The 11068-nt window shown below is 34.5% G+C and overlaps 1 protein-coding gene across 3 annotated transcripts; it reads right to left on the reverse strand.

The window, feature by feature from the left end:
• Positions 1-1201: 1201 nt before the first annotated feature.
• On the reverse strand, positions 1202-10483 carry PEX14 (peroxin 14). 3 transcript variants are annotated; one of them, XM_085670531.1, is made up of 12 exons: positions 9952-10483; positions 7606-7853; positions 7424-7463; positions 6993-7186; positions 6632-6821; positions 6408-6497; positions 5987-6024; positions 5813-5855; positions 5663-5730; positions 3263-3307; positions 2776-2865; positions 1202-2086 (listed from the first exon to the last, which is right to left on the reverse strand). In XM_085670531.1, the coding sequence occupies exons 1-12, from the start codon at positions 10004-10006 to the stop codon at positions 1604-1606; spliced, it is 1584 nt and encodes a 527-aa protein (XP_085526657.1). In that variant the 5' UTR covers positions 10007-10483; the 3' UTR covers positions 1202-1603. The 3 variants fall into 3 exon arrangements, with proteins under 3 accessions (XP_085526657.1, XP_027916898.1, XP_027916900.1); XM_028061097.2 differs by lacking the exon at positions 2776-2865 and having other exon boundaries at positions 9952-10480; XM_028061099.2 differs by lacking the exons at positions 2776-2865; positions 3263-3307 and having other exon boundaries at positions 9952-10480.
• Between the last annotated feature and the right edge of the window lie 585 nt (positions 10484-11068).

An 11068-nucleotide genomic window follows, 5' to 3' on the forward strand; every position in this document is an offset into this window, starting at 1 on the left:
CACTGCAGAAGAAGAGAGAGAACGCTACAGATTATTTGGTTTCATACCTGGAAAATGGTCCTCCAATGTTCTGAATCAGCACAAATATTTTTTATTGTATGAGCAAGATGAATAACAAAAGGACTTCCACCGGTCAATGTCTCTTTGTTGGCTAAAGATGTCTTTCCCTCCTATCGCGGGCAAATTCATATAACGGGTACTGTAAGAAATTTTCTTATATGTTCGTTTAATGGGATATATCAAAATAACTAAATAATAATTGAATAATAGAACAACAAGTATTAGAATAAATTTGTCTATAACTTTCAAGAATATACGAGTAACACTAAGAGCAAGAAAACAAAGAAGAATAATCTTATCACCAAGACATAAGATTTCTAGTTAAAAGACATCCTTTAATGTATGGCTTAAAAATTGAGTTTTTCTAGTGTTCTTTGAATGATTTTTTATCCGAGTCTTAATCAAGGTCTAATTTAAGTTCAAAGAAAACCCATTTATACTCGTACAAATTCTCACAAAAATACAAAGATATTCTACATCTAGACAATTTGTAGAAGATTATGAAGAAGAAAGAAAATCTCATTATTCTACTCTTAGCCCATTAATTGTCTTGTGACTGGATGGTTTACATAAGAAAGTATATAGGTAGAGAGTTAAACCACTTATTAAAAGGAAATATAATCGACATGTCAAGTCACTTGCAAGGTTTGGTAATAATTAATAGAGAAGTTCAATAAAACTACCATAATCTTAAGCAAACATAATAGAAATAATTGCTTGTGGTACTTGAAATCAATTGGAAAATTAATGTCATTTTAAGAGATAGAGAATACCATTTATATGCAGATAACAAAAAACAATCAACCAAAACCTATAAAATGCATCTTTCATCATGAGCAAAGACATCCAATTCATGATGTTCTAATTATAAGAACTAGGGATCATACTAAGTACTTTTGACTAGAGAATGAAGGAAGATAGAAAAACCTAACAAATCTCCTTTCACAGTTATGTGGAGATGACTGCCAAATCAGTTGTCGCACCAAAAACTAAGATTTATTTCAAGTAAAAGTGCACTAAACAACAACATATATCTTTTTCCATTAAAAGTGCATATCAACATGTGACAAGTCACAAATCTCGATCTTTGCTCGTCACAAATTTCGATGTCACAAGTCACCAATTGCCACTCAAGATGCAGTTCATGGAAACAAAATTCTTATGAGGTAACATACTGTTTGAGATCCTAAGCTGTGAAGATACATTTTCTTTGCTCCTCCTCAGATTAATTGCCGCTAGTTTGTTAAAGATCTGTTCAAGTAGAATACTAGTTTTTAAGATATTTTAAATTCTAAATATTACAATACATGATATCATCATATTCCCCACAAGTATTTAGGATTGTGAGACTGGCTGCATCCATAATCGTAGACAACATTTTTCTTGCATAGAAAGACACGTGCATTTGCATCTTTTGCTGATGTCCAGTTCAAAGTACAAATATATATGATTGACAAAGATTTTGACATGTTTATTCAGAACACGGGCTACTTCAAGTGCTAGTTCCAACTTTCTGTTTTTCGTGATACATTATGATTCACCTTCATTTCTCATCATATTTGACTTCATGCTCCTCTTGTATCTCATTGGAGCTCGGAACTGAGCTGACATTGCTGCTCTCTACTGCACCTTCAGATTCCAATGGTTTTGAGACCCCTTGAACGTCATCAGAGGTGTCAGAAGATTGAGCCACTGACTGATTATCTGACTTCTGTTCCTTTTGGGCCACCTGCTTTGGGCGTCTGATTGCTTCTGCAGCTCCAGGCATAGCTATGGGTGGAGGTTGAGGAGGAACCCATACACGTTGAACTGGTTGCTGACTGGTTGCAGCAGCATAAGGTACTCCATTAGACCCATTTTCATTGTCAATCTCTGTGATTCTCACATTTTTCTTCTGCCACCAGGGCAATGGGTCATCCCCATTTACTAGAGACGTATCCTGGGTCTTGGTATTCAGGTCTTCACCATTTACTTGAGATTGAAGAATCTGAGTAGACGTGTTTTGCACCTGACCAACCTCCCAAGGCTATATATACCAAGAAAAGTTGAAGCATAAAATCAGATTCATTTGAAATAATACAACTGAGAAAGGAATATACCGTTTCATAAGCATGTTTTTGTGACTTTATTGCATTACTCAATGTTCGTTGCATGGGTTAAATAGAAGGAACAAATATTATATCTTTCAGATTAGAAACATAAAAACCTGCCTTTGGCATGTCTTCATAAATATAACGAATAAATTATTCATTTTCCAGTTCTTTCCAATCCTTTTTCCTATCTTCGCCTGAATAAAACTTCAGCCAGAAGTAGAGGCCAAGTATAAAAGGCATGCACTACGACACAATTTAGTTCATTTCTAAAAGATATAAAAACCTATTTAGAACTGCCCCCAGTAATTTGATGTTTTCAAACAGTAGATAATTACAAAATTACCAGAGAATTCAGTTTCTTTAAGTTTGAAATATTATGATCTTGACAACAAAATCTAGAAATTAATTTATAACTAGATCAATAGTTTTTCCTTGATGATCCAATTGCAGAACATATTTTAACAGATATGGCCCGTAATTAGATTACCAAAATCGGGAAACTACCACGCTGTAGATTGGTTCATTGAAAATCCTCAGATTACCAAAATAAAGTTCAAAAATATTGAGACTTGGGTCGGTCAGTTAGATAAAAAATTTCATAAACCTCAAATATTTAGGAAACGCAAAACATTTTGTAATAAAGCTTGGATCTAGGCACTAAGAGTGGATTTGATGGTTGTTGACTACGGTTGGGGGGTAAATGACTGATATCCTGCACTAAAACCCAATGTTATATAAAACTAACAGTGGCCACATAAAATTTGAAAATTCAGTATATAGGGGAGTAGAAATGAATCCTCTCATGTCAAATTCTAATTAGTATGACAGGGTCATGTTTAAATCTTTTGGCGCTATTGTTGCATGTTCAAATCCAGTGTCTATCTCTCTAATGATAGACATTAATAGTCTCGAGAGAAATAAACTCAAAATATAAACATAACTTGTCGTGTAATCTTATTTCCACACCATAGTCTTCTCCACATTAACACCTCTCCTCACAAATCAAACTTTAAAGTCAACCAATTTTATAATTTTATATTGATGGTGCCCGAGGTGTATAATTTATTAAGCAACTAATTTTATCTAGATTAAAAAGCATGAAGGTTTACTCTAGTATTAGAAGGCTTCTCTCCTCTTTGGACCATGGCCATTATCTGCAAGAAAAAATTGTAAAACTCAACAAAATCTTAAAAAAATAGATAGCACTCTGTATCCATTCCATCACATATGAAGAAACTACAAACAAATCATTAACTACTAGTAAGAAGTTCTCAAAACTGAGGCAATTAACACTTTCATGTGTACTACAAGAGCTGCTCTACATGAGATTTTTCAAATCTTTACGTCCTTGTCCAGATGACAGACAACAAGAGAAATCATTTTGAGTAGATGACTTTTCAAAAGGTGATGCATTTATTAGAGCCAGCAAAAAGTGCACGTATTTTCTTAAAAGCAAGGCTGCACCACTCAGACTGGATTAGCCCCTTCAACAAGTTGGGGGTCTCACCAGAAAATAGCTAATAATAGTCTATATTCAACGTTTTCAGCATTACGGATGCACTACACAAACCCTTAGAATGATGGGAACTGGAAACTACAGGAATATATATATTGAGATCTAGCTCCATTACTCAGAGATCAGTAAATAATTCTCAGGAAAAATGCAGAAAAGAAAATGATAATAATGGGCCCCTGATGCAAAGAGAATTCCCTATCTAAAACCTCACAATTCATGCCTACCTCTTAGTTAATTTTGTTTGTAAATATTGTCAGTACACAGTTAGAGCTGTTGGCCTATAGCTATCTCTTTTATCAATTAAATAAAGCTGTTAATTACAAACTATCTAAAATTTGGGGTTAATCTCTTTTCAAATCATACACTATATAGTTCAATGGTAGGTGTTTTGCAATATGCTACTCTCACTAGACCAGAAGTTAGCTTCACTGTTAACAAATTCTGTCAAAGTATGGGCAAACAACTAGAATCACAGTGGGTTGTGGTTAAACGGCTACTAAGGTGCCTTAAAGGTACTTTGTTTCATGGACTACATCTTCAGCCTGCATCTCTTGCATAATCTGTCACTCAAAGCCTTTTATGATGTTGATGATTACTTCAGGAACAACCATCTATCTTGACCCCAATTTAATACCTTGGTGGTCCTGCAAACAAAGTTACTACTTGCTCCAATAATGAGTCTGAGTATAGAAGTTTGGCTCAAACTTCTATCGAACTAACATCGATTTTTGGTTTGCTCATTGAGTTGCTTGTTTCACTCACTACTCGGATTATTCTTGGTGACCACAAGAATGTTGTGTCAATTGCTCATAATCTGGCGCATCATGGCCACACCAAAACACATGGAGATTGACGTTTTCTTTGTGTGGGAAAAGATTGTGACCAAATTGCGTTTCATCTATCACATTACAAGCCTTGGATCAGTGGGCAGATGTGCTGACCGAGCCCTTTTCTCCAGCTCGTTTTTCTTTTCACAGAGGCGAACTCAATGTGAAGAGTTTTTCTCCTGAAAAATTCTCTCCTTGAGTTTGAGGGGGGTATTAGAGTTTATATTTAGTTATATTTTGTATGTAAATATTGTATACATAGTCAGAGTTTTTAGCCACTGCAAACAACTATCTCCTGTATCAATTAAATAAAGTTCTTAATTACTGTTAACAGGTATCTCCCCTGTTGGAGGTTAGCTATAAATTCACTTGTATCCTTCCTCTTTTACATGTTAATGAAATGTATACAATTCAGTTTGTTACAAGATTCTTTCTTGTTCAGTTTCTTTTACACCCACAAACCATTCCCTCCCCAATCTCATCATGCCAACTATCCTGACTATTTACAAACTTGTCCTCTTCTCTACTGTGAGAGCAGTGACAATCCCTCTAATTCCAACCTCATTCCTCCTTTGAACACAAGAAACCCAGCCAGCTAAATTCAGCCAATTTGATGGCATCGTATATTTCTTCCTCCTAGCATTGGTACCAATTTGCTTCTTAATGAGCATTTGCAAAAGTTAACTTCAATAATTTGGACCGTAGGACATGTCAATAACTCTATAAGTACAATTACACTATAACTTATCGTTTCTGTTTTCACATTTATGAATATGATGGGTAGAAGTTCCTACAAAAAGCATCTAAATATTCTTATGGGCTTTTGTTCCTTCAATTATCTACTTTAGCAAAAATTCAAAATAAATTGGATAGTTGTTTAAAGAAATTTAGAGACGGAAGAGATGATACAGCTAAGAGAAAATAAGATATCCAACAAAAGAAAAAAAAAATCAGATGTGTTCACTAAATAAACAGTGCCGACTTGAGCACTGTCAGTGGCCACAATAGGAAAGCTATAGTCATGTCCCAAAGTATTTAATGCCTAAACTTTATATTTTGATTAGTATTCAAGTAATCTACAAGACAACCAAAAATGGAAAACGATTAACATTCTGATATGACCCATAAATAAAGCAGTGGATGGAAAAAAACAAGATAATTAATACCTCCATATATGACTTTGGATGAAGACCACTTGATGGTTGAACAGATGCAGGTGGAGATGAAGATCTCACTGCACATGATATTCTGATGATAGGTAAATAGTCCAGAAGATAAGAATAATTTAACTGAGACTTAATTATTAATATGAAAACCTGAACGCATGTCATAATCCGCTTTGCCATTCACAATCAGTTGCTGCATATATTTAAAAAAGTTGCAGTCATCAAAAGTAAAATTTTATTTAAAACAACTTAAAAGAGGATCAGCTGTGACAAAGTTCATTAAAGATGCTGAGACAGTCCCATGTAAGTCTATTTATATCTGACCTTTGAACTTGTTTGACTGATTTGAAGATCTTCTTGCCCTGAGACGGAACTCCGTTATAAGTTATATTGTTCACAAATTGACAAACAGATAAATAAGAATTTTAAAGGAAAAAAAATCTGAAATATTGTTTAAAACCTCCAGCATAAATCTGCTAAAATTTTGGGCATGATAAGCCATCAATAATTACAATTGGATGAAAGCCGAATACAAGGGAATCATAAAGCTAGAACCCAATTAGAATAGTTAAAATGTGCATAATATTTGTCAAAACTCTTGGTCACCATGAGCCCCTTTTTTGGCTCTTAAGGGGTTATAAATATACAAGTTTGGAAAATTATAAATCAAACCCTGTATAAAATATTCAAAGCATTGAAAAGCTATTATGCCAGTCTAATAGATTAAATGGTAATGGTCAATTACCTTCCAATCTTCTTATGGCATTTGTCATTGACTTCATTTCTTGTACTTGCTTGTCTAAAAGGCTCACAACATCCACAAAGTATCTCCTCTCTGCAAATTATAACACCAGATGCAATAATAACTACAGTCATTTCTCATAAATAGAAGAAGCCCAAGGAGAGTAGGAGTACTAAAACAAATCAAAGACATTTTATAGCATGCAAATTAAAGTTCTATAAACCCACCTTCACCTTTTGAAGCTAGAATTTCTTGGCTCACTTTTGCCACTTCGGCAGCTGCAGCTGCAGCTGATTTTGCAGCTTGTGCAGCTTCTTCCATCAATGTTGGTTTGTCATCACTTTTCTTCAATTCTTCATCATCATTGTCAAGGACAACCTTACGTATCCAAGATTTTAACCGAGGGAGAAGAGATTTCTAAAACATGAAGTGAACTTTGAAGGTTATATGCAGATCAAACAGCAATATGATAAAACTTGTAGACAAAGCAATATATCAAGCACAAGAAAGGATGTAAAATGTCATTAAAAGTACTCACCCCTTAAAATATCTGACATTATGCATGACAGTACGTGGTAAGAGTTATACCTTAATTATTATAGCTGTTCCAGCACCTGAAGCAGCCAGTAATCCAACTGCAATAAGGGCATGGGACCAGTGAAATCTTGACCGTGGTAATGTTCCAGATGAAGTATTAACACCAGTAGAAGCAGGTGAAACCGGCTGCAATGTTTTTAGCTGAGTTTGTTGCTGATTGTTTGATGATGATTTCAGTTGCCCATCTGTTAGTATTACGATAAATCATGTTCAAAGTGAAACCCAACAATACCTATCCAGCTTTATTGAAAATCAAGTAAACAGAGATTTCATGTCATGTTTTTTCTCTTGTTCCCATTGAACAAAATAATGGAAACCATGCATAGAAACAACTTCATTTATTCAAAGAAAAACAGAGATTTCACATGCAATTTGACTCGATCCAAAGTTACGCAGGAAAACTTCAATATTAGACACTTCACCTTGATTTACACCGCCTGTCTGCACAGTTGGAGCTGAATCCTGTGATTGGAACCAAAGGTAAGGATTAAAACAAATGAACATGTAGGAAATTGATACACTGATAATCAATTGGTTGCCTGTGATAGAACAACCTAGAAAATTTTGGGTGACTGGTAAAATAATTTTAAGAAAACAGGCATACTGGCACTCGCCGAAATGCTTCATCAATCTCCTCCTTTGTAAGGCCCTTCTTCTCTAAAAATGATCGCCTATACATGACAGGTGAACCTCTAACTTTTGGGTGAGACAGAAATTTCACAGCATTCTGAACTTGTTCTTCCCTCATCGGTTGGGAGTTTACAAATACTGATGGAGTTGAACTAGGTTTAGCGGGCTCTGCTTCTCTGGTGTTTTGCTGATCCATATTTGCTGGTTGCGCAATCTCAGAACCTAAACCTCAAAAAGAAGGCTCGGCAAATCAATTTTATCATACTCAAAACAATACTTAAGCTAAAACAATCCATTATCAAATCCAATTAAGTACGAAAACATTCAAATTCAGTACCAAATAGTACAATAAAATGATGAAGGCCACTAAACCTTTGATATAAGAAAAACAAGGAATCTGATAGAGATGCAGTATAAAAACCATTTGTGTGTCTTCACTTAACAATATAAGCCATTGGTATTTTGGCTCATGATAGAATCTGTCAAAAAATATAATTTATTGTTATATGTCTTCTAGCTTAAGTTACAAATTACCAGTAGTGCACCTAAAGGGTGTCTTACCATGTGAAAGTTTATGCATATTGATAGAAACTAGAAGCGAACTGAATAGCTAGGTGTGTATTATTTAACAGATTATGCAGTAAAATAGTGATGAGTTGATAGCTCTATAGCAACAGTGAACCATAGAGTCATAGACTCCTCAACAGAGTAACTCTCGTCCAAAAAGGACCACAATTCCCCTCCCACTCCAACAAACTCTCCTTCTCTCTCAAATACCAGTATCCCACATAATAGAGATTTCTTATACGTCATCCCCATTTCCTAACTAACTTCTCACTCCTTCCCCACTTGACCCGACTTTATTTCTTTTGGTATAAACATTCCATATTCTGGGCTTAACTATCCTGTCTATAATCGTTCCTTGATGAGTAACAGGCCCATGCTCACTTCTCACCATATGACCCCTATTTGGAGTCCTATCACATATTATCAGATACAATGATCCTATTCAGAAGCTAGCTTCACGGAATGGTTAATAAGGTTAACCACCCTTAATTTGGACAATTTTTATATTACCTTTGTCCTTATAGATAGGGATCAAAGTCTTTCTTCATTCATCCGGTATGATTATAATCATGTTAAACAACTTTATGAGCCATCCTATGCTTTTTTCTCCCTGATTCTTTCACAACTCAAGTTTTAGGTGTACTATAGGTTGAACTACTTTTCCGGTATCCATCCTATTCAATGCTTCTTTTACCTCAAAATCCTAAAGCAAAGTCTATAATCGAAGGTATAATTTTGGAGCTCCATCTATGGTATGTAGCCTATCAAAGGGCAATAAAATCAAGTGTCCTTCATTACATGATTTTGAAAGTAGCCCTACCATCGATCCCTGGTATCTTGCCATGTGATTAGAGAACTTTATCTTTCTCATCCTTTCTAAATTTAGGGTATGCCCTTATTCAACCTCAAAAACTAACTAACAAGGTGAGGAATACCTAAACCTTTTTATAAGCTCTACTTTAGTCATATGTATAATCAATGTGGGATCTCAACGATACATCTCATTCGGTCAAAGCATCTTATTTTATTTCCCTACCTTTAGCAGCCTTGTACATTCTTCGGTCCTGCCTAAGGATGAATATGACCCATCAAATGCTCTGCCCCTCACCGCTCATTCCTTAGTATTAGCAATAGTAGTAGTGCATATATACATAAATAAAAAAAATAAAGAAAAAGAAGCTCGAGACCGACTATCTAAGTTAGAGCAAATGTCCAATTCCAATTGAATATAGGACTTAAAGTGGGAGGAGTCATCGAAGAAACTAACGAATCTTTCTTGTAGCATCTGATGAAGATTACTGTAGGCGGTTAATCATTAATCTAAAGCGAGAATAAAAAAGTAAGCAGAAAATTATTTACACTAGTTGGAAGCACAAATTGGTCATTTGGTGAAATTAAGAAAATAATAATAATCAAGTTACATAAATAGCATAATAGTATTTTAGAAGTCCATATTCTCTGGAGCAAATCTATAGTCTGATTGGAACCACAAATTTTGTGAATTCATTTTACTTATGCATTATGTCTGACGTTCAGAAAGCTATAGTAATTCCGTTACTCCAATGATTTAAAACATGGTGTGGGGTGTTTAGTACCAGAAAGCGGAAGAAGAAGAAGAAGAGTTTAGCAATTTTTTATTTGTAATGAATAGTAATAGTACACGTTGTGACTAAAGACAGGAAGAAAAGAAAGCAAAAAGTTGCAATTCAAAGCAAAAGGTGGAATCGACGGCAAAAGAGAAGGAAATGAAAACCTGGGTTTTCGTCCGTGGCGGTGGAAGTGGAAGGCGGCGGCGATTGGGTGGCCATGGCAACTACTCTACTGAGAACTCAGTCCTGCTTTGGAATTTCAACCCTCAAGCGAAAGAACGAAAAGATATACAATAATAGTAAGGGTGAGTGATGATGAGAAAGGGAAAACAGAGGATGAGATTATAGTGAAGATAAGGAGGAAGTGGATGAGTGGATTAGCTGAAGAAAACAAACAGAATGAAGGGTTTTTTTTGCTCTTCTCTTCTTCTACTTCTCCAACCATATCCTCTTCCACTCTACGCAATACCCAATTGACCCAAAAAAACGACCAACATCTTTCATTCCCCTCTGTAAATTTTTACAGGCACAAATTTCAGCAGACCAAATCTCTATGCTTTCCCGATAAAGAAAGCTAAGCAAGATAAAAAAGAAAAAACAACGGAAAATGAAACTGATCTTGAAGTTGTTTTAATAAGAAGAGAAAGAAAGAATAAAAGAAAGAAAAAGGAAAGAAGATAAAGATGGAAACTAAAAATTATTTTGATTGATGTGATGATTGAAATTTGGGTACGCTATATAAGTAGGATATAGATTTTTTAACTTCTATGTAGAATAATTTTCTTAAAAGTTAATTTTTATTATGAAATAATTATTTTTAAATATATACTTACTATAAAATTCACTGAAAACGTCTTCATGTATGAAATCTTGGCTCAACTTCATGTCCGCCTCTGAATGTAGGTATAAGAACATCACTTTTATGCAGATGGAAAGCATATGATTATATTTTGTGGTATTTCTGTATTATAATTTATATATCAAAGTATTACGTGTAAAATTAAAATTAATTTTATTAGTTTGACTTAAATTTAAACTAATTTTATTAACATGATTTAAATTTTAAAAATAAATAATTTTAATTTATTATATTTTAAAGTTTTAAAACATACCAAAATAATTTCATGATTCAACACAGAACTCTAGTATCAATTGATCTGAAGATTCCAAAGTTGGTACGGTACGATCAATTTACAGAGAACTCAAACAACCATAAAAACAGGGAGTTTCATTGGTAGCATGGTTAAGCTTGTGACACTTGTGGAAAATCCAATTGAAAAA

The sequence above is a fragment of the Vigna unguiculata genome, chromosome 3 (assembly GCF_037176805.1).
Source record: "Vigna unguiculata cultivar grain cowpea cultivar isolate G323 ecotype 2 chromosome 3, ASM3717680v1, whole genome shotgun sequence".
NCBI lineage: Eukaryota > Viridiplantae > Streptophyta > Magnoliopsida > Fabales > Fabaceae > Vigna > Vigna unguiculata.